This window comes from Triticum urartu, chromosome 7A, assembly GCF_056163025.1.
Source record: "Triticum urartu cultivar PI428250 chromosome 7A, HENAU_Tu73, whole genome shotgun sequence".
NCBI classification, from domain to species: domain Eukaryota; kingdom Viridiplantae; phylum Streptophyta; class Magnoliopsida; order Poales; family Poaceae; genus Triticum; species Triticum urartu.
The window spans coordinates 283672474-283696107 of record NC_141879.1 but is presented as its reverse complement, the minus strand read 5'-3'; the positions used below and the strand labels follow the sequence as shown (position 1 = coordinate 283696107).

The 23634-nt window shown below is 50.7% G+C and overlaps 2 protein-coding genes across 6 annotated transcripts; one reads left to right on the top strand and one right to left on the bottom strand.

Annotated features, from left to right (window-relative positions):
* The first annotated feature begins 359 nt into the window (after positions 1-359).
* Positions 360-3600, top strand: LOC125525787 (putative protein S-acyltransferase 7). 5 transcript variants are annotated; one of them, XM_087535033.1, is made up of 7 exons: positions 360-499; positions 593-852; positions 953-1038; positions 1419-1601; positions 1919-2224; positions 2516-2749; positions 2836-3600. In XM_087535033.1, the coding sequence occupies exons 3-7, from the start codon at positions 1015-1017 to the stop codon at positions 3277-3279; spliced, it is 1191 nt and encodes a 396-aa protein (XP_087391159.1). In that variant the 5' UTR covers positions 360-499; positions 593-852; positions 953-1014; the 3' UTR covers positions 3280-3600. The 5 variants fall into 5 exon arrangements, with proteins under 5 accessions (XP_087391159.1, XP_048546757.1, XP_048546755.1 ...); XM_048690800.2 differs by lacking the exon at positions 953-1038 and having other exon boundaries at positions 652-852; XM_048690798.2 differs by lacking the exon at positions 953-1038.
* Positions 3601-4204: 604 nt separating this feature from the next.
* LOC125525789 (spermidine synthase 1) lies at positions 4205-5681 on the bottom strand. Its single transcript, XM_048690801.2, has 2 exons — positions 4748-5681; positions 4205-4644 (listed from the first exon to the last, which is right to left on the bottom strand). The coding sequence occupies exons 1-2, from the start codon at positions 5524-5526 to the stop codon at positions 4449-4451; spliced, it is 975 nt and encodes a 324-aa protein (XP_048546758.1). The 5' UTR covers positions 5527-5681; the 3' UTR covers positions 4205-4448.
* Between the last annotated feature and the right edge of the window lie 17953 nt (positions 5682-23634).

Sequence of the window (23634 nt, the reverse complement as noted above, 5' to 3'; positions counted from 1 at the left end):
GTCGCTCACATATGCATATATGCACTCATCTCTATGAATGCACATCATATTTCTATAAGCATCTGGGGGACTTTGCCGACACATTATTTTGAGATTGACAAAGCCACTACAAACATCTTGTAGTCAACAGAAACATCTACTCCCACTGAATAAACATCGCTGAACATCCTGAAATAAGGAATCCAACCATCTGATCTAGACTCACTTCGCTCCTATCAAATGTTTTACCCTGCCTTAGGACGTCTAGTAGTAGGATATTTAAATACGGGAACATGAACGGAGGCTATTTGTAAGATTAAAACAATGCCAGGGTGTTAGTTTGTAAAAGAGATACCACTACAGTCTACAGTCTCTTCGGACTGAAACTTTTCCACTCTTCTTCTCAGCGAGCAAGCACTCGCCTTCTTGGGATCCCAAGGTGACATCACCACGCGCCCCCATCCTCTCGCCCCCCTTGATTCCCGGGAAGCTTCCTGTCGCCGTCGACCCTCCTTCCCAGGTGCGGACTCGCCGTCTCCCGCTGTTTCGTTTTATCCGGGCATCTCCCCTTCTCGTGCTGGGATCCGTGAGAACCGCCTGCTTGTTCTTGCAGCCGGTGTAGCTTTCATTTCGCTTGATTTCTGAAGTTGCGACTAGTCAGACTTGGCTTAGGGTTTCTCAAGATTCTGGGGCTGGCGGGTGCAACGGCCAGCGGGGGTGCTTTGGTGAACGGAACAGGGAGCGTCTGGGTTGAGGTGGATGGAGGGGAGGATGCAGGGGAAGGTGCAGCAGCTGTCCGACTCCAACCGTCGGATCATGGAGGCCGATGCGGCGCCGCCGCGGCGCGTGTACCAGGCGTGGAAAGGGAGCAATGTGAGGATTTCTTGCCCTTTATTCTGGGTTTGTGATTGTGCAGTAGCACTAACTAGTGGGGCAGGAACTCAGGAATTGCATCGTGTTCTCTTTTTCTTAGCGATTTTAAAAGATGGGGCCATGAGTGGTTGGAGCCGTAATGGCGTCTGAGCACCTGCTCTGATGTACGGGAATTGTGGATTTAAGGTTTGAACCATATTATTTTAGGACTTTGGGTTGATTTATAGTGTGTGATTCAGTATTGTGGTGGCTGTTCATTACTTAGCTGTACATTTCATGAGCCCTCTCATTTCGAAAAACAAACTCATATTGCTTTTATCTCAATGTACCGACAGTTTTTTATCGAAAAAATGCACCGACAGTTTGTTTCCTTCAACTGTTGAACATATTCTGGAGTTTATCCACATCTGTACAACTTCACTGTGATTAGAAATGCACTGGACGGGCTTAATAGTGGGAAACGGCGGTTTATCATAACTTCATTGTCTTATATTCTTAAGTTTTAAATTCAATAGCATTTATGGTACTATCTTCATCTTAAGGGTGTTCTTTATATGTCCCTGCAGATATTTTTTCTTGGAGGGAGACTTATTTTTGGGCCTGATGTGAGGTCACTCATAGCCACAGTATGTTTAATTGTCATCCCAGTGATCATCTTTGCTGCCGTTGTTTCTCCACAGCTTGCCCATGGGTACCAAAATCAAATTGGAGGTTGGGTGGCATCTGTATCTATCATCTTTACAGCATATGTAAGTTAACGAGATGTGCATCCAGTTAGCTGTGTGCACATTCATGCCTTTCTCTATTCTGTTTTGGAAATTTTGTAGCCATCCCTTCGGCCTTGCAAATGCATCATATGGATCATCAATACCTTATCTCACAAATCTGTTTTAAGAACTGAAATGCTTTGTGTTGGCTTCTACCATGTCAAGTTATGCCACAGTTGCTTAGCAGAGAATGTAACCATTTGTGTTTTTATGTATTGAACCAGAGGTGCTGTCGTGTCCGCAATTTTGTAACTGTAGCTTGACAAGATTACTAATCAATTTTTGTTTCTGTTATGCAGATTCTCGTTCTTCTGCTTCTCACGTCTGGACGTGATCCTGGAATTGTTCCGCGTAATTCTCATCCTCCGGAACCAGAAGACATTGGTGAATCCTCCAACTTATCAGATTGGCCAGGTGGTCAACATGGCTCAGCTGGTTTACCACTCACCAAGGATGTTATTGTCAATGGTGTTTTAGTTAAGGTCAAATATTGCCATACATGTATGCTTTATCGTCCACCAAGGTGCTCCCATTGCTCAATCTGCAATAACTGTGTCGAACGTTTTGATCACCACTGTCCTTGGGTAGGGCAGTGTATTGGAAAGGTATGCATTATTTTTGTGTTAGCAAGATCATCAATCACATAAGGATTTCTATTAGAAAAAAAATGAGTAATTACTTTCTGTTGAGGGTTTTACTTCTGTAAGATTTTCTGGATTGCTGAGGCAGCAGTAGTCATGCTAAGTCTAAATTATGTTAAAGAAATTGGACAAAAAGAAGAATGGGGACACATGTAATTAAATATATGCTTTCTCTTAATGTTGAAGGGGACATATGTGCACCATAATAAACAATTACCATACATGTTACTCATTTTGGATTTTCCTTTCCTGCAGAGAAACTACCGCTTCTTCCTTATGTTTGTATCTTCAGCAACTGTGCTATGCATATACGTGTTCACATTCTGCTGGGTCAACATTGGGAAAATAATGGACACCCATGAGTGCACATTTGGTAGAGCTATCTTGAAGTCGCCCATCTCCGCCATTCTCATGTTATACACATTCGTTGCTGTGTGGTTTGTCGGAGGATTGACCTCATTCCACCTCTACTTGATTTCCACCAATCAGGTCAGGTTTTTGTCCAGTAGATGTAGTAACAGTTGGTTGTCTTTGCAGTTTATGTGCAATGCTAATCCAAGGAATAATTATTGCAGACTACTTATGAGAACTTCCGGTACCGCTACGATAGGAGAAGCAATCCTTACAACCGTGGGCTGGTCCAAAATTTCATCGAGATCCTATGCTCAAGGATTCCCAGCTCCAGAAACAATTTCAGGGCTAAAGCTAACGAGGATTTTGCAGCCTTCGCCTCAACGCTTAGCATGGGGCGGGTCCTAAGCCCGCCGAAGATGAGCGTGGACCTTGAGATGGGCACGAAGAGGCAAGCTGTGGGTGCAGAAGACATGGAGGACTTACACAGCCAGATTGGCAGTTCTATGGGGCTTGAGCGATGCGGCACAGAACCCCCACATTTTGTCGGTCGAAAGGGTTGCTCTGAAATTGCATCTGACATCGAGACGTTTGCAGAAGAGTTTGGCATGGACAACAAGTTCACTGAGAGGAAAAAGACTGTGCGGCATACAAATGATAATCCTTAAGGCACTTACCTCACAAACCCTCTATCCCTAGCTCAGAGCGGCATAGCTCAGAAAGAAAAAAAGAAAGTAGGGCAAATGGTAGAACAGATTCCTTATTTTGGCTTAATCTAGGTGTTATTTGTAGATCAACTGATTAGCAATATAGGCATGATGGAACACGAATTGATGGACCGGATGGTTTCACTGGATCCATCTTGGTTTAGAATGGGTTGTACTGCTAGTGATATGGACTGTACCTGTTAATTCATATGTTGTAGGTTGCGTACGTTTGTGTGTGCCACAGTTATCACATTTACTTGAGTTGTACTGTAACTTATACTACCTCTGTTGGACTGCAAAAACGTCTTATATTATGAACGGAGGGAGTAACAATTAAGCTGCCTAGTGGATTCATCAAATATCGAATGTTCGCTTCGTTTGCTAACATCTTGGAGCAAAGAGAGTACAAAATGTAATTTCAGGTTGTTCATGATATGTTAGGAAATGCTTCTCCCCACCCCACCCCAACCCCAACAGCCATGTTGCTACGTTAAACATGCACTCCTATAGCACTCTTATTTATGTTTTTTGATGTAAAGTAGTTGGGGATATCCTATTAAGACATCACACAAGCATATATAATTAACAAAGTCTTCCTCTGATTCAAAAATCCAACCGTGTTGTGTCCACAAGGCAGGGTCTGATTCCAAAAATGTAACCAATTTAATCATTCAGTGCGGTGTTGAACTGTGAAATGTACCTAGTAATGCTTGGTGTTGTTTTTACTAAATTCTGTGTGACGTTCCCCAGGGACGTTTTGCCAGCGAACCCCCATGAATCACACGATCTCCATCCAATGGATGGCAGTTTTTGCAAAAAAAAAAAACGCTTGAAGGAAGGAACTGACATTTTGATACAGAGGAAGCATAAGATAAGATAAGAAAACTGCAGGGCAAAAAACTAAATTCAGAAGGTTCTCATACCACCAGGTAACCAGGAAATACAACCTGAGACATACAGCAGACAGAATCACAGGTACCAATAATTTCCATGTGGGCTTATTGCAAGTTAATAAAAAAAGGGGGGGCTTTTCCTCTGTCTACGCTCAGACAGATTGCTCCCAGTGTGAAATTGAAACCAAACCAGTTATTCTAGTTGGCCTTGGTTCCAGTGACCATCTTCATGAGAATCTAGTTAGCCTTGGCCTCAATGACCCTCCTCGCAAATGATGGCAAACAAAACGATGCAGTGTGGAACTCAGAATTGTAGAACTTGAGCGGCCCCTTGGATTTTGTGGAGTATTCGTCCTCTTCAATGCTGAAGACAGGGTGCTGGAAATCAACACTAGGCCCCTCCGTGGAGCAGAGCATGAAACCTATCACTCCGCTGCAACAACAACCAAGAATCATAAGCTGAATCATAAACTCGGTGGCTAAAGAAAGGAAAACCGACTTCGGTCACATAGACAGGAAGGATCAGTGGTGCGTACCTTGGGTATGTGGGCACCGTAGTCCATGCGTAGTTCACCGAGCCTTTGAAAACCTGGCGACAGTTGGTGACGATATCCTCTATGATGTGCATGTGCAGCCATATGCTCTCCGCCTGGGTGCAGACGACCCCGCCCGGACGCAGAGCCCTGGAGACGGACTCAAAGAACGGCTTCTCGAACAGCTCCTGGGCAGGGCCTACTGGGTCGGAGGAATCGACGATAACCGCATCGTAGGTGCCCTCTGGAGCATTCTTCAGGAAGGCGACGCCGTCGCCGATGTGCAGGGAGACGCGAGGGTCCTCGAACCCGAGGGCCAGATGAGGGAAGAACTGCTTGGACACATCGACCACCATCTTGTCGATCTCGCAGATGTCGATCTGCTCCACCGAGGAGTGCCGCGAGACCTCACGCAGAACGCCGCCGTCCCCGCCCCCGATGACCAGGACCTTCTTGGGGTCTTTGATTGAGCAGAGAGGGAGGTGGGTGATCATCTCCTGGTAGGCGCACTCGTCCCTCTCGGTCACCTGGATCACCCCATCCAGGACGAGCACCTTCCCGTAGGTGGAGGACTGGAAAACCAGCACGTCTTGGTAGTCCGACTTGCCTTGGAACAGGACCTTCTCCACCTTGAGCGAGTGCGCCTCGCCGGGCCACATGGGGCTGATCTCGGAGAACCATCCGGGGATGACGGCGGAGATCCCCGCCTGCTCCCCGGCTCCGTCCGCCGCCGCAGCGCCCTCGTTCTCCCGCGCCCTCTTCGCCGCCGTCTCGGCCTCCATCCCAAAAGCCTAGAGCGCGACGACGGCGAGACGAGCTCGGCGGCTTGGGTGGATTTCGTCGGCGGCGGCGGCTAGGTGTAAGCTTGGAGGGATGTCAGCCGCGGCCTTGGGGTTTTATTCCTTGGGATGTGTGGGCGGCGGCTTTAGGGTTTTCGCTTTTGCCTCCGCGTGAAAAGCACCCGGCTGATATTCTGGGGGCGTGTCAACGTGGGACCACCCACTGCTTTCCGTCCCAAACACGGCTCAGGGCGTGCCGCGTGCCAGGCCCGGCCCGTTTAGCCTGTGTCATGCGTGGTTCATGGTGGGCCGTGCCGGCGCTCACGGGTCAGCCTGGTTAGCCCAGCCCATTTGGCCAGCTATATTCTTAGGGTATCTTTAAGTCGGATGCGTAAGTCTTTTGCAACTGTTTGGACCGTGTATCCCTTAAAAAAAATTTGTTTGGACCGTGTTGTCCGGATCACGGAAGCCATCCAACGTCGACCTGTATCGGTTCGCGGGGCGATCTGGATGCGATTTCTCTCGCAAACCAGAGACAAAAATGGAGGAGGTTTGTGGGAGTCCTGGCCGCTCTCAAGCCCGTTTTTGACCGTCCTGACCCAACAAGAACCCGTCACATGCCCCTCCCGCGCTTTCCTTTCGATGCACGTGTTGCTTACCACGCCGCACTCATGTCAGCCCACAGCACGCGGAAGCCGGCATTGATGCCGCAATGTGACCAGAGGGAGGGCGGCACTGACCGATGTGGCCTCTCGGCAGCCACCGCTTCAATGCGGAGCAGGTTCCCGAGGAACCAACTCTGGCCGTTGCGCCGCATTGAAGCGGCTGACCGGCCCTTCGCATGGCCTAGTCGCGGCTATTTAAGCCGCGCTCCGGCGCCGTCCACATCACATCCTCCTCCTTCCTCTTTCTCCTCCTCGTCGCACCCTTCTCCACATCTTTGACGATGGGCAAGTCCTGGGCGTCAATGCTGGCAGGCGGTTCTGGTGCAGGATCTGGCGACTCGTGGAGACGCTGTCGTCCTCGTCGGCTGGCGGTGACTCGACGCGAGAGGAGATCGTCATCTCCTGCGGGGGCAAGGAGGACAAGCAGTCGCCACCGAAGTCCACGCCAGCGGTGTCGGGCTAGGTTTACGCCGACACCGACGCGGAGTTCGAGGAGCAGATGGAGCTGATGCTCCGTCGATCTGTTGCCCACACCAACACCCGGCTCCGCCACCGGGGGCGCTCCTTCCCATGAAGTCGGAGCCGGCATCCCATCCACGCTCTCCATCGTCGCCCAGCAGCAGTGTCCAAATTGAACGCCGCGTGAAGGAAGAGCGGCTCTCGCCACCGACACGACATGTCGTAAAGGTGGAGCGCCTTTCGCCGCTACCTCGCCGCATCGTCAAGGAGGAGCGTCGTTCGTCGCCGCCGTCCCTGCCCAAGGCACGCGGGAGCATTCTGCACTACCCCTGCAGCGGCTCCTCCTCGTCGTTGTCCTAGAGCACCATGACGACGAAGGAGTACACTGATCGGGAGCAGCGCCGATGAGACAGGCGCAACGTCGTGGGCCAATCCCAGTTCACGGATTTCGACGTCCCGCGCGCCACACATAATGGCGGACCCTGAACCGCTCCGTGATGACGTCGGAGACGGCCAAGCACCGTCTTCGCCGCCTCGACAGGGAGATAGCCAGGTACGGCGAGGAATAGTTCCTCGCTGAGATCGCTGCCCTCTCCCCCAACCCACATCCTCGGTGGCCGCGACTGCACTGCGCACGACGCAGGAGGAGGTGGAGAGGATCATCCGCGAGCATTAGGAGGCCGCTGGGAAGCCCAGCCACCGCGCCACCACCTTTCATCGCCCCAAGCCCGACTCCGACGACGGGTCAGGCGATGATGACAGAGGAGGAGGAGCCGACCAGCCCAGCATTGGCTACGAGATCACCGTGAAGTATAGGATAGTTTAGGGTTTTAGTTTTAGTTTTGTTGTAAATATGCCCTAGAGGCAATAATAAATTGGTTATTATTATATTTCCTTGTTCATGATAATCGTTTATTATCCATGCTAGAATTGTATTGATAGGAAACTCAGATACATGTGTGGATACATAGACAACACCATGTCCCTAGTAAGCCTCTAGTTAACTAGCTCGTTGATCAATAGATGGTTACGGTTTCCTGACCATGGACATTGGATGTCGTTGATAACGGGATCACATCATTAGGAGAATGATGTGATGGACAAGACCCAATCCTAAGCCTAGCACAAAGATCGTGTAGTTCGTATGCTAAAGCTTTTCTAAATGTCAAGTATCATTTCCTTAGACCATGAGATTGTGCAACTCCCGGATACCGTAGGAATGCTTTGGGTGTGCCAAACATCACAACGTAACTGGGTGGCTATAAAGGTGCACTACGGGTATCTCTGAAAGTGTCTGTTGGGTTGGCACAAATCGAGACTGGGATTTGTCACTCCGTGTGACGGAGAGGTATCTCTGGGCCCACTCAGTAGGACATCATCATAATGTGCACAATGTGACCAAGGAGTTGATCACGGGATGATGTGTTACGGAACGAGTAAAGAGACTTGCCGGTAACGAGATTGAACAAGGTATCGGATACCGACGATCAAATCTCGGGCAAGTACAATACCGCTGGACAAAGGGAATTGAATACGGGATTGATTGAATGCTCGACGTCGTGGTTCATCCGATGAGATCATTGTGGAACATGTGGGAGCCAACATGGGTATCCAGATCCCGCTGTTGGTTATTGATTGGAGAGTCGTATCGGTCATGTCTGCATGTCTCCTGAACCCGTAGGGTCTACACACTTAAGGTTCAGTGACGCTAGGGTTGTAGAGATATTACTATGCGGTAACCCGAAAGTTGTTCGGAGTCCCGGATGAGATCCCGGATGTCACGAGGAGTTCCGGAATGGTCCGGAGGTAAAGATTTATATATGGGAAGTCCTATTTTGGCCACCGAAAAATGTTCGGGATTTTTCGGTATTGTACCGGGAAGGTTCTAGAAGGTTCCACGAGGGGACCCACATGAACGTGGGTAGTGGGGGCAAGGCCCCACACCCCTGGTCAAGGCGCACCAAGATCCCCCCTTAGAAGGAATAAGATCATATCCCGAAGGGATAAGATCAAGATCCCTAAAAAGGGGGGATAACAATCGGTGGGGAAGGGAAATGATGGGATTTCTTTCCCCCACCTTTGCCAACGCCCCAATGGATTTGGAGGGCAAGAAACCAGCCCCCTCCACCCCTATATATAGTGGGGAGGCGCATGGGAGCCGCACCCTAGCCCCTGGCGCCTCCCTCTCCCCTCGTAACACCTCTCCCTCTCGCTGAGCTTGGCGAAGCCCTGCCGAGATCCCCGCTGCTTCCACCACCACGCCGTCGTGCTGCTGGATCTCCATCAACCTCTCCTTCCCCCTTGATGGATCAAGAAGGAGGAGACGTCTTCCCCAACAGTACGTGTGTTGAACGCGGAGGTGTCGTCCGTTCGGCGCTCGGTCATCGGTGATTTGGATCACGACGAGTACGACTCCATCAACCCCGTTCTCTTGAACGCTTCCGCGCGCGATATACAAGGGTATGTAGATCCACTCCTCCCTCGTTGCTAGATGACTCCATAGATTGATCTTGGTGATGCGTAGAAAATTTTAAAATTCTGCTACGTTCCCCAACAGTGGCATCACGAGCTAGGTCTATGCGTAGTTTCTATGCACGAGTAGAACACAAAGTAGTTGTGGGCGTCGATTTTGTCAATTTACTTGCCGTTACTAGTCTTATCTTGATTCGGCGGCATCGTGGGATGAAGCGTCCCGGACCGACCTTACACGTACACTTACGTGAGACAGGTTCCACCGACTGACATGCACTAGTTGCATAAGGTGGCTAGCGGGTGTCTGTCTCTCCCACTTTAGTCGGATCGGATTCGATGAAAAGGGTCCTTATGAAGGGTAAATAGAAATTGGCATATCACGTTGTGGTTTTTGCGTAGGTAAGAAACGTTCTTGCTAAGAAACCTATAGCAGCCATGTAAAAATTTGCAACAACAATTAGAGGACGTCTAACTTGTTTTTGCAGCATATGCCGTGTGATGTGATATGGCCAAAAGGATGTGATGAATGATATATGTGATGTATGAGATTGATCATGTTCTTGTAATAGGAATCACGACTTGCATGTCGATGAGTATGACAATCGGCAGGAGCCATAGGAGTTGTCTTAATTTATTTATGACCTGCGTGTCAACATAAACGTCATGTATTTACTTTACTTTATTGCTAAACCGTTAGCCATAGTGTAACGCCCGGATAATCAAGCTACAGTAACCTCTGCTAATGATGCCTCGTCACCACTCTTACTGTTGTAAACCTCGCGATGATTCAATCCCATTCGAATTCAAATTTCAAAATCAAAGCAAACAATAAAAGTTTTTCAAAATTTAAAACAAAAGTGTTCGGGAGATGCCATATTTTACATAGGTCAATATGGTGTAATAAACACAATTTTATAGACTGCCTAAGTATTTTAAAATAAATAAAGACAGAAAAGGAAAATAAATAAAAGAAAAAAAACTAAACTAACAAAAAAAAAAGAGAAAGCCCCCCCCCGCTGGGCCAAGTGGCCCAGCTGGCCTCAGCCGCCCGAACGGGCCAGCCCACCCCATGGCCCAGCCGGCCCCCCCACGCCTCCCTTGTCCCCCCCCACGACCGAAACCCTAGCTCACCCCCACCCCACTCGCACCACTCCCCCCTGGATTTGGATCGGGAACTCCCGATCCCCTCGCCCCCGCACGCCGACGCCGGCGCCCGGAGCCCCCCCGCCGGACTGCTTCACCCTCCCCTCGCGCGACCCCCCCCCCCACCTGAAGCCGGCGCCACCCGTCTCCGACCCCGTCACCCTCGCTCGCCGCGACGACCGCACGCGGGTGCCTCGGAGCTCGCCGACCCCGCCCCGCACCAAGACGCCACCTCGCCGGCCTACCTCCTCTACGTCGTCGTCGCCATCTTCCTCCTCAACCCCCGTTGCCTAGCCCCCACGAACTCCGGTGAGGACCCCCGCCGCTGCTCCCACTTGCCCTGCCTACGCGCCGTCGGCGCCTTCCCGTGCCTGTGCACGCACTCACGTGGCCGCGTGTGCGCTCGTGCGTCGCAGCCACCACGCCCCACCCGCGGTCACCGCGCCCTGAACCCCTCTCTCCTACGGCGTGTCCGGGCCGTGCCCCGTGCGCCCGCGCCGTGGTCGGCCGCCCGTTGCTCCCTGGCCACGAGGCCTGCCCCGTCCTGGCCTTTTCCTCCCCGCACCCCCACTCTGGCGGTGCCTCCCGCTGCACCTCCGGCGGCCATCCGACCCGCGGCACTCCTCGTGCCGTGCTGCCACGGCTCCGCTGCCCCAATCGCGCTGCTGGCCCGCGCCCGCGGCCACCGCTCTCCGTCGACGCCCCGTCTCCGGCCGCTCTGGCCGCCGCGACCGGCGTCTCCCCTGGCCGACGCCCTGCTGCACTAGGTCATGGGCTCCGCCCGCTAACGGGCGCCCCATAGCCCCCCTGCGCCCACGCGCCGGTGCGCCCGAAACCCGCAAAGCCCCTCTGGGCCAATGACAGGAGGGCCCCGCCTCCAGAACAAATTAAAAAAAAACAAAGGAATTAAAAAAAATACCTAAATAAATAAATAATTAATGATAAAAATAATTAATTAATTAATTAACTAATTAGTTAACTTATTTAATTCTGATTAAATTAACTAATTAAGGTTAATTAACCCAATGATAAATTAACCTAATTAACTACTGTTAATTAATCTAATCAATTAGTTAGGTTAATTAAACCCTAATTAACATAAACAGTGTATGACAGGTGGGTCCCACTGGACCCACTGGTCAGGTTGACCAAGTCAACTCTGTTGACTGCTGATGTCAGCATGACATCATGCTGATGTCATTAATCTGTTTTTTGAATTAATTTAAATAATTAATTAAATTCCAGAGATTAATAAAATCTTTAGAAAATCATATCTTTTAATCCGTAACTCGGATTAAAATATTTTCAACATGAAAATTGCTCAGAACGACGAGACGAATTCGGATACGCAGCCCGTTTATCCGCCACGCATCCCTAGCATAGCGAACACGCAACTTTCCCCCTCTATTTCACCGGTCCGAAAACGCGAAACACCGGGGATACTTTCCCGGATGTTATCCCCCTTCACCGGTATCACCTACTACCGCGATAGGGCACCTCTAATGCCGTTACTTGTCATGTCATGCATCACTATGCATATGCTTGCTTAAATATTTATTGTTTCTCCCCCCTCTTCTCTCGATAGACACCGAGACCGACGCCGCTGCTACCCAGTACGACTACGGAGTTGACGACCCCTCTCTCTTGCCAGAGCAACCAGGCAAGCCCCCCCTTTGATCACCAGATATCGCCTACTCTTCTCTATACTGCTTGCATTAGAGTAGTGTAGCATGTTACTGCTTCCCGTTAATCCTATACTGATGCATAGCCTGCCCTTGCTACTACTGTTGTTACCTTTACCTGCAATCCTAATGCTTAGTATAGGATGCTAGTTTATCATCAGTGGCCCTACATCCTTGTCCGTCTGCCATGCTATACTATCGGGCCGTGATCACTCGGGAGTTGATCACGGGTATATACTATATACTTTATACATGATACATGTGGTGACTAAAGACGGGTCGGCTTGAGGAGCACCCGCGAGTGGAGTTTTGAGGCGGAGCGACAGGGCAGGTTCCGACCACCTAGGAGAGAGGTGGGCCTAGCCCTGGTCGGTGTTCGCGGATACTTAACACGCTTAACGAGATCTGGGTATTTGATCTGAGTCTGGCCATTTGGTCTATACGCACTAACCATCTACGCGGGAGTAGTTATGGGTATCCCGGTGTCGTGGTATCAGCCGAAGCCTTCGTGACGTCAGCGACTGAGTGGCGCGCGCCGGATTGGAACGTAAGCCTGCTCTTGTATTAAGGGGGCTAGTTCTGCTTCCGGCCGCGTACGCAACGTGCAGGTGTGCTAAGGGCGATGGGCCCAGACCCCTGTGCGCTTAGGTTTAGACCGGCGTGCTGACCTCTCTGTTGTGCCTAGGTGGGGCTGCGACGTGTTGATCTTCCGAGGCCGGGCATGACCCAGGAAAGTGTGTCCGGCCAAATGGGATCGAGCGTGTTGGGGTATGTGGTGCACCCCTGCAGGGAAGTTAATCTATTCGAATAGCCGTGATCTTCGGTAACAGGACGACTTGGAGTTGTACCTTGACCTTATGACAACTAGAACCGGATACTTAATAAAACACACCCTTCCAAGTGCCAGATACAACCGGTGGTCGCTCTCTCACAGGGCGACGAGGGGAGGATCATCGGTTAGGATTATGCTATACGATGCTGCTTGGAGGACTTCAGTCTACTCTCTTCTACATGCTTCAAGACGGAGGCTGCCAGAAGCGTAGTCTTCGAAAGGACTAGCTATCCCCCTCTTATTCCGGCTTTCTGCAGTCCAGCCCACATATTAGCCTTATTCCAGTTGATACCAATGCATACATATGTAGTGTAGCTCCTTGCTTGCGAGTACTTTGGATGAGTACTCACGGTTGCTTTCTCCCCCTTTTTCCCCCTTTCCTTTCTTCCTGGTTGTCGCAACCAGATGTTGGAGCCCAGGAGCCAGACGCCACCGTCGACGACGACTCCTACTACACCGGAGGTGCCTACTACTACGTGATGCCCGCTGACGACGACCAGGAGTAGTTAGGAGGATCCCAGGCAGGAGGCCTGCGCCTCTTTCGATCTGTATCCCAGTTTGTGCTAGCCTTCTTAAGGCAAACTTGTTTAACTTATGTCTGTACTCAGATATTGTTGCTTCCGCTGACTCGTCTATGATCGAGCTCTTGTATTCGAGCCTTCGAGGCTCCTGGCTTGTAATATGATGCTTGTATGACGTATTTTATTTGTAGAGTTGTGTTGTGATATCTTCCCGTGAGTCCCTGATTTTGATCGTACACGTTTGCGTGTATGATTAGTGTACGGTCAAATTGGGGGCGTCACAAGTTGGTATCAGAGCCGACTGCCTGTAGGAATCCCCCTTCCACACTCCTTGGCCGAAGTCGAGTCTAGACATTGTAAAAACTTTTACTAACTTGGCTGTGTGCCTTACGGGCCCACGTCGCCATCGGGTGGTACTAGGATCTTTTACTCCTCGACCTTTACTCTGGGACTCTGAACTCTCTTCTACTCGGGTTAAACGAATTTACTAACTCTGACACTAGGATCCCGTTACGACATTCACCCCAAAGTTGGATAAGCCCTAGTTGTTCTTTAGAGTAGTACTTGAACATTATCCACATTGTCATTTGACTCCTGTGAAAACATCTTTGTTTTCAGATGGAACCCACGGGGCAGGTCGTGCGCCACACGACGGCCATTGGTACCTCAGGATCACCTGCTGTGTTGGTTGAGATGATGACCTATCTGGGTTATCGCTGGCACCCTGAGTACACCGTCTATGAGGAGTATCAGGACTTCAACCAGGAGCAGTACCGTGCCATCGTCCACCTCTACTCTCGGGAGTATGACTCCACTACCGTGCTGCACACTGCTCATGGTGTTGGAGTGACTATCGATATGGCGGTCCACGATGCTGCTTATGCTGCTCTGACCCGTCTCCGTGGAGAGTATCAGGAGTTGGATACCTCCCCCTTCAGGCACATTGCTATCGCATCCGATGTTGGTGCGGAGGGATACTACACTGCTGCCTACTCCACTGTCACCCGAGAGCCCTTCTACCATCAGAACCTGGTTCTGCATGCTGATGGGCTGGATCAAGCTAACCGAGCTCTTCGCCACGAGTTGTACACCACTCGTCAGCACCTCTACCGTGCTCTGACGATGTTGCACCCCTTCGTCGGATCTGGGGAGCTGTCGCATTCTGCTATCTACCCAGCCAGGACCGTGATGCCTCAGGGCGTCGGCTGGCCAGATGTGGGAGGCTACTCTCCTGCACTTGGTCCTCTTCTGCCACTTGAGCGTCAGGTTCTGCACCAGAGTACCCGCGGACCCCAGGTTGCCGACGTGGTGTACCCGATGCCACACTACCAGCTTTCAGGCTACAGCTACCTCCGCAGTACCGCGTGGGACTGATGTAGACTTGCTTGTTAGTGTTAGATGCATTCGCCGCGAGCCTGCGTGCCGCCTGTGATGTCTTAGTCTATGTACCAGACTCTGTGTAACGAACTCCATGCATGATCTCTTTTGTAAGATATGCCGACTACTATGTATTATCTATCGTGCTGCTTTCGTTGTGCATGTTTCATCATGAATGATTCTCGTCTTTGCACATTTCTCAATACTGAACTACCCCTGTTATATATTAGCAGGATGGTTAGACCAGGTGGTCGTGGTCGTGGTCGTGGTGGCAACGCCCCACCACCGCCTGAGTACATGGCTGGGATGATGCAACAGTTTGAGCTGAATCGTCAGTTCATGGAGAATATTATGGCTCAGTTTCCTCGCCCCAATATGAACCAGCAGCCAACCCAAGTGACCCTGCAGGATTTCATGCGCCTGAACCCAACTGTGTACCGCAGCTCAACTCAGCCTCTGGATGCTGATGACTGGCTCCGTGACATCACCTATGAGATGGAGTCTGCTGATGTAGCCCCTGCCAGCTATGTCACCTTTGCTTCCTTCTTCCTGAAGGGACCCGTAGCTCAATGGTGGGACAGCCACAGGCGTACACTGCCAGCTGGAACAATCATCACCTGGCCAGACTTCCAAGCTGCCTTCCGTGCTCGCTTCATTCCTCAGGGAGTTATGGACCGGAAGAAGCGTGAGTTCCGCAACCTCACCCAAGGCAACAAAACTGTGGAAGCTTATCAGCGGGAGTTTCTGGACTTGTCCCGCTATGCTGAAGAGGACATTGCAACTGATGCACGCAGACAGGAGAAGTTCCGGGATGGCCTTCAAGCTGACATCAAACTCGCACTTCTAGTGCATGATTTTGCTGATTTCGCCACTCTAGTGAACAAAGCCATCAATGTCGAAACTGGTCTGCAGGAATACCAGAGCTCTCACAGGCGCAACCGTGACACGGGCTCATCTTCGGGCCCGTCCTCGCAGAAGCGCAAGATATGGATTCCCAATAGCTTGTACCAGCCGGATGCACCTACCCCAAGGCAGACCTATGCTGCACCTCGTCTGCCTACTCCTCCGACTAGGCGGCCAAGACTCCCAGCTCCACCACCACAAGCTCCTGTTCCCACTCCCAATAATGGATTGTGCTTCAGGTGTGGACAACCAGGGCATCGTGCTAGGGAATGCAACCAGAACCCGAATCAACTGGCCCTTCCAGCAACTGGCCGTGGAAGCAACCACCCCCGCAGCAACAATGTCAAGTCTTATGGTCGTGTTCATGCCAACCACGTTGATCTGAGCGAAGCTCAAGACCAGCCTGCTACTGTGATGGGTACCCTCCTCGTAAATTCAGTACCAGCATCCGTTTTATTTGATACAGGTGCATCGCATTCATTCATGTCAGAAGGTTTTGCATGCTTGCATGACATTAAATGTGAGAACATGGATGCTTCACTATTAGTACACACCCCTGCGGGCCAATGTCGAACCTCCATGATTTGCAACGACGTCCCTGTAGAAATCGAAGGGCTGGAATTCCTTGTCTCTCCCATCGTACTGAAGTCCTGTAGCATTGATCTCATTCTGGGAATGAATTGGTTAAAAGCGCATACTGCTTCTATAGTTTGCGCCACTAAGGTCGTCCATTTGCTACACCCTTCTGATGAAATAATAGCTTATCGAGCTCATCTAGTTCAGAACGCCGAGGCACGACTTTATGCCTTGAATGCGTTGAACGCTGCACCACTCGAGGGCATTGAAAACATTCCCGTCGTTCGTGAATTCCAAGATGTCTTCCCAGAAGAACTTCCAGGGATTCCCCCTGCTAGAGCTGTCGAATTCATCATCGACTTGAAACCCGGCACCACCCCTATAGCCAAACGACCCTATAAGATGCCGCCGCATGAACTCCTTGAGCTTAAGGAGGAAATCGACAAATCTCTTGTCAAAGGTTTCATTCGCCCAAGTTGCTCTCCTTGGGGAGCACCTTCTCTCTTTGTTAGGAAGAAGGATGGGACAAACCGATTGGTCCAAGACTACCGTCCTATAAACCAAGCTACCATTCAGAATAAATACCCTCTTCCTCGGATCAATGATCTTTATGATCAACTGGCTGGCTCATCAGTGTTCTCCAAACTCGACTTGAGGTTGGGTTACCACCAGATCCGTGTTCGTGAGGAGGACATCCCAAAAACCGCCTTTGTGACTCGGTATGGATCATACGAGTACACCGTCATGTCATTCGGCTTAACGAATGCTCCCGCCACCTTCTCTCGTCTGATGAACTATATATTCATGGATTATCTCGACAAGTTCGTCGTGGTTTATCTGGACGATATCCTTATATTTTCCAAGAACGAGGAAGAACATGCTGGACATCTGCGTCTTGTGCTAGAGAAGCTTCGAGAACATCAACTGTATGCTAAGTATTCCAAGTGTGAATTCTGGCTCCCCGAAGTAACCTATCTTGGGCATGTCATCTCCAAGGATGGTATTGCCGTCAACCCTGAACGAGTTCAGGCTATACTCGATTGGACTCCTCTGAAGAATGTGAAGCAAGTCCGAAGTTTTCTCGGTCTCGCCAGCTATTGCCGTCGCTTCGTCGAGAACTCTCCAAGATTGCCAGGCCTCTGACTAATTTGTTGCATAAGGGTGTCAAGTTCGAATGGACAGACAAGTGTCAGGAAAGTTTCCAGGCGCTCAAAGACAAGTTGACTTCTGCCCCCGTACTTGCTCCACCTGATACTAAGAAGGACTTCGTCATTTACTGCGACGCTTCCCGTCAAGGATTAGGCTGTGTCCTAATGCAAGAGCACAGAGTGATTGCTTATGCCTCTCGTCAACTGCGCCCTCACGAAGAAAACTACCCAGTTCACGACCTCGAGCTTGCTGCTATCATTCATGCACTGAAGCAGTGGCGGCATTACCTTCTCGGTAATCGTTGCGAGATCTTCACCGACCATCAAAGTCTGAAGTATCTGTTTACTCAGCCAGATTTGAACCTACGCCAGCAAAGATGGATGGAGACTGTTGCAGACTTTGACGTGGATATATCATATACCCCCGGCAAGGCTAATGTAATGGCTGATGCCCTGAGCCGCAAGTCTTACTGCAACCACCTCCAGGTTCACAAAGTTCAGCCCTCGCTTGTCGAAGAATTTAGAAGGCTGAACCTCCATATTGTTCCCCCGGGATCACTCGCTCCCCCTCCCGAAGGTTTCCCCAAACAGAACCTCCATGTTGTTTCCAAGGGTTCTCTCAATACCCTGGTTGCGAAACCAGATCTTGTGGACACCATCAAATGGATACAGAAGTGTGACGATGAAGTCCTCAAGATTAAGCGCGACCTCAAAAGGGGAAAGCCCTCATTCTTCACGATCGCCGACGATGGCGCCTTGTATTTCAAAGGCCGCTTAGTGGTACCATGTTCAAAGAAAAACCTGGATAAGACTAAAAGGGTTATGCAAGAAGCTCATGATACACCTCTGTCCATCCATCCTGGTAGTACAAAGATGTATCAGGATATTCGTCAAAGATTCTGGTGGTCTAATATGAAGCAGGACATTGCTCGTTATGTTGCTGAGTGTGACATTTGTCGCCGAATCAAAGCAGAGCATCAAAGGCCTGCTGGAACTCTGCAACCTATCTCTATTCTGGAAATGGGACCATGTTGAAATGGACTTCGTCACTGGTTTTCCCAAATCGCAGAAAGGTAATGATGCTATTCTTGTCGTCATTGACCGGCTTTCCAAAGTTGCCCATTTTCTGGCGGTCAAAGAGACAATCACGGCTAGTCAGCTTGCTACTCTCTACATGGCCAGAATTGTTTCACTTCACGGTATCCCACTGGTTATCAGTTCAGACCGTGGCAGCTTATTCACTTCAAGGTTTTGGGCGAGTTTCCAAGAAGCTATGGGGACTCACCTGTCGTTCAGTACCGCGTTCCATCCTCAGTCGCAAGGGCAAGTTGAACGTGTCAACCAAGTGCTCGAAGACATGCTTCGAGCTTGTGTAATCTCATTCGGCAAGAAATGGGAGGAATCTCTCCCATATGCCGAGTTCTCTTATAATAATAGCTATCAAGCTAGTCTGAAGATGTCCCCCTTCGAAGTGCTATATGGACGAAAGTGTCGAACCCCTCTGAACTGGTCAGAAACTGGGGAACGTCCACTCTTCGGTCCGGATATTATCCAACAGGCCGAAGAACAAGTTCGCATTATTCGCGAGAATCTCAAGACTGCTCAGTCACGTCAGAAAAGTCAGTATGACCATCATCACCAAGACATGGTCTATCAACCTGGCGAAAAGGCTTATCTACGAGTTATACCAATGAAGGGTGCTCACCGCTTCGGGATCAAGGGCAAGCTAGCTCCTCGCTATATCGGTCCCTTCACTATTCTCGAAAGGCGTGGAAAGGTGGCATATCAACTGGAGCTTCCGCCGAACCTTTCTCAGGTTCACGATGTGTTCCATGTGTCACAACTCCGCCGTTGCTTCAAGGATCCAATCCGAGCGGTGGATCATGAAGAGCTCGAATTGCAACAGGACCTCTCTTATAAAGAGCATCCGGTCCGCATTCTTGACCAAGCTGAACGCCGCACACGTCAGAAGGCGATCAAATTCCTCAAAGTCCAGTGGTCGAATCACTCTGAGGATGAAGCCACCTGGGAACGCGAGGATCGTCTTCGCGATGAATACCCTGCACTGTTTCCTCCTACCTCCTAAATCTCGGGACGAGATTTCTTGTAGTGGAGGAGATTTGTAACGCCCGGATAATCAAGCTACAGTAACCTCTGCTAATGATGCCTCGTCACCACTCTTACTGTTGTAAACCTCGCGATGATTCAATCCCATTCGAATTCAAATTTCAAAATCAAAGCAAACAATAAAAGTTTTTCAAAATTTAAAACAAAAGTGTTCGGGAGATGCCATATTTTACATAGGTCAATATGGTGTAATAAACACAATTTTATAGACTGCCTAAGTATTTTAAAATAAATAAAGACAGAAAAGGAAAATAAATAAAAGAAAAAAAAACTAAACTAACAAAAAAAAAGAGAAAGCCCCCCCCCCCGCTGGGCCAAGTGGCCCAGCTGGCCTCAGCCGCCCGAACGGGCCAGCCCACCCCATGGCCCAGCCGGCCCCCCCACGCCTCCCTTATCCCCCCCACGACCGAAACCCTAGCTCACCCCCACCCCACTCGCACCACTCCCCCCTGGATCTGGATCGGGAACTCCCGATCCCCTCGCCCCCGCACGCCGACGCCGGCGCCCGGAGCCCCCCTGCCGGACTGCTTCACCCTCCCCTCGCGCGACCCCCCCCCACCTGAAGCCGGCGCCACCCGTCTCCGACCCCGTCACCCTCGCTCGCCGCGACGACCGCACGCGGGTGCCTCGGAGCTCGCCGACCCCGCCCCGCACCAAGACGCCACCTCGCCGGCCTACCTCCTCTACGTCGTCGTCGCCATCTTCCTCCTCAACCCCCGTTGCCTAGCCCCCACGAACTCCGGTGAGGACCCCCGCCGCTGCTCCCACTTGCCCTGCCTACGCGCCGCCGGCGCCGTCCCGTGCCTGTGCACGCACTCACGTGGCCGCGTGTGCGCTCGTGCGTCGCAGCCACCACGCCCCACCCGCGGTCACCGCGCCTGAACCCCCCTCTCCTACGGCATGTCCGGGCCGTGCCCCGTGCGCCCGCGCCGTGGTCGGCCGCCCGTTGCTCCCTGGCCACGAGGCCTGCCCCGTCCTGGCCTTTTCCCCCCCGCACCCCCACTCTGGCGGCGCCTCCCGCTGCACCTCCGGTGGCCATCCGACCCGCGGCACTCCTCGTGCCGTGCTGCCACGGCTCCGCTGCCCCAATCGCGCTGCTGGCCCGCGCCCGCGGCCACCGCTCTCCGTCGACGCCCCGTCTCCGGCCGCTCTGGCCGCCGCGACCGGCGTCTCCCCTGGCCGACGCCCTGCTGCACTAGGTCATGGGCTCCGCCCGCTAACGGGCGCCCCATAGCCCCCCTGCGCCCACGCGCCGGTGCGCCCGAAACCCGCAAAGCCCCTCTGGGCCAATGACAGGAGGGCCCCGCCTCCAGAACAAATTAAAAAAAAAACAAAGGAATTAAAAAAAATACCTAAATAAATAAATAATTAATGATAAAAATAATTAATTAATTAACTAATTAGTTAACTTATTTAATTCTGATTAAATTAACTAATTAAGGTTAATTAACCCAATGATAAATTAACCTAATTAACTACTGTTAATTAATCTAATCAATTAGTTAGGTTAATTAAACCCTAATTAACATAAACAGTGTATGACAGGTGGGTCCCACTGGACCCACTGGTCAGGTTGACCAAGTCAACTCTGTTGACTGCTGATGTCAGCATGACATCATGCTGATGTCATTAATCTGTTTTTTGAATTAATTTAAATAATTAATTAAATTCCAGAAATTAATAAAATCTTTAGAAAATCATATCTTTTAATCCGTAACTCGGATTAAAATATTTTCAACATGAAAATTGCTCAGAACGACGAGACGAATTCGGATACGCAGCCCGTTTATCCGCCACGCATCCCTAGCATAGCGAACACGCAACTTTCCCCCTCTATTTCACCGGTCCGAAAACGCGAAACACCGGGGATACTTTCCCGGATGTTATCCCCCTTCACCGGTATCACCTACTACCGCGATAGGGCACCTCTAACGCCGTTACTTGTCATGTCATGCATCACTATGCATATGCTTGCTTAAATATTTATTGTTTCTCCCCCCTCTTCTCTCGATAGACACCGAGACCGACGCCGCTGCTACCCAGTACGACTACGGAGTTGACGACCCCTCTCTCTTGCCAGAGCAACCAGGCAAGCCCCCCCTTTGATCACCAGATATCGCCTACTCTTCTCTATACTGCTTGCATTAGAGTAGTGTAGCATGTTACTGCTTCCCGTTAATCCTATACTGATGCATAGCCTGCCCTTGCTACTACTGTTGTTACCTTTACCTGCAATCCTAATGCTTAGTATAGGATGCTAGTTTATCATCAGTGGCCCTACATCCTTGTCCGTCTGCCATGCTATACTATCGGGCCGTGATCACTCGGGAGTTGATCACGGGTATATACTATATACTTTATACATGATACATGTGGTGACTAAAGACGGGTCGGCTTGAGGAGCACCCGCGAGTGGAGTTTTGAGGCGGAGCGACAGGGCAGGTTCCGACCACCTAGGAGAGAGGTGGGCCTGGCCCTGGTCGGTGTTCGCGGATACTTAACACGCTTAACGAGATCTGGGTATTTGATCTGAGTCTGGCCATTTGGTCTATACGCACTAACCATCTACGCGGGAGTAGTTATGGGTATCCCGGCGTCGTGGTATCAGCCGAAGCCTTCGTGACGTCAGCGACTGAGTGGCGCGCGCCGGATTGGAACGTAAGCCTGCTCTTGTATTAAGGGGGCTAGTTCTGCTTCTGGCCGCGTACGCAACGTGCAGGTGTGCTAAGGGCGATGGGCCCAGACCCCTGTGCGCTTAGGTTTAGACCGGCGTGCTGACCTCTCTGTTGTGCCTAGGTGGGGCTGCGACGTGTTGATCTTCCGAGGCCGGGCATGACCCAGGAAAGTGTGTCCGGCCAAATGGGATCGAGCGTGTTGGGGTATGTGGTGCACCCCTGCAGGGAAGTTAATCTATTCGAATAGCCGTGATCTTCAGTAACAGGACGACTTGGAGTTGTACCTTGACCTTATGACAACTAGAACCGGATACTTAATAAAACACACCCTTCCAAGTGCCAGATACAACCGGTGGTCGCTCTCTCACAGGGCGACGAGGGGAGGATCATCGGTTAGGATTATGCTATACGATGCTGCTTGGCGGACTTCAGTCTACTCTCTTCTACATGCTTCAAGACGGAGGCTGCCAGAAGCGTAGTCTTCGAAAGGACTAGCTATCCCCCTCTTATTCCGGCTTTCTGCAGTCCAGCCCACATATTAGCCTTATTCCAGTTGATACCAATGCATACATATGTAGTGTAGCTCCTTGCTTGCGAGTACTTTGGATGAGTACTCACGGTTGCTTTCTCCCCCTTTTTCCCCCTTTCCTTTCTTCATGGTTGTCGCAACCAGATGTTGGAGCCCAGGAGCCAGACGCCACCGTCGACGACGACTCCTACTACACCGGAGGTGCCTACTACTACGTGATGCCCGCTGACGACGACCAGGAGTAGTTAGGAGGATCCCAGGTAGGAGGCCTGCGCCTCTTTCGATCTGTATCCCAGTTTGTGCTAGCCTTCTTAAGGCAAACTTGTTTAACTTATGTCTGTACTCAGATATTGTTGCTTCCGCTGACTCGTCTATGATCGAGCTCTTGTATTCGAGCCTTCGAGGCTCCTGGCTTGTAATATGATGCTTGTATGACGTATTTTATTTGTAGAGTTGTGTTGTGATATCTTCCCGTGAGTCCCTGATTTTGATCGTACGCGTTTGCGTTTATGATTAGTGTACGGTCAAATCGGGGGCGTCACACATAGTAGTAGAAGTAATAGATGACGAGACAACTTCATGAAGACACGATGATGGAGATCATGATGATGGAGATCATGGTGTCATGCCGGTGACGATCATGATCATGGCGCCCCGAAGATGGAGATCAAAAGGAGCAAAATGATATTGGCCATATCATGTCACTATTTGATTGCATGTGATGTTTATCATGTTTTACATCTTATTTGCTTAGAACGACGCTAGCTAAAATAAGATGATCCCTCGCAATAATTTCAAGAAAAGTGTTCCCCCTAACTGTGCACCTTTGCGAAGGTTCATTGTTTCGAAGCACCACGTGATGATCGGGTGTGATAGATTCTAACGTTTGAATACAACGGATGTAAGCCAGATTTACACACGCAATACACTTAGGTTGACTTGACGAGCCTAGCATGTACAGACATGGCCTCGGAACGCGGAAGACCGAAAGGTCGAACATGA

Bases quoted from the DNA above. Each gene is read 5' to 3' on its own strand.
- LOC125525787 (XM_048690800.2), top strand. From the start codon at position 739: ATGGAGGGGAGGATGCAGGGGAAGGTGCAGCAGCTGTCCGACTCCAAC. The intron at 853-1,418 runs GTGAGGATTTCT...ATGTCCCTGCAG, and splicing joins AGGCGTGGAAAGGGAGCAAT to ATATTTTTTCTTGGAGGGAG. The intron at 1,602-1,918 runs GTAAGTTAACGA...TCTGTTATGCAG, and splicing joins CTATCATCTTTACAGCATAT to ATTCTCGTTCTTCTGCTTCT.
- LOC125525789 (XM_048690801.2), bottom strand. From the start codon at position 5,526: ATGGAGGCCGAGACGGCGGCGAAGAGGGCGCGGGAGAACGAGGGCGCT. The intron at 4,645-4,747 runs GTACGCACCACT...TTGTTGTTGCAG, and splicing joins ACGGTGCCCACATACCCAAG to CGGAGTGATAGGTTTCATGC.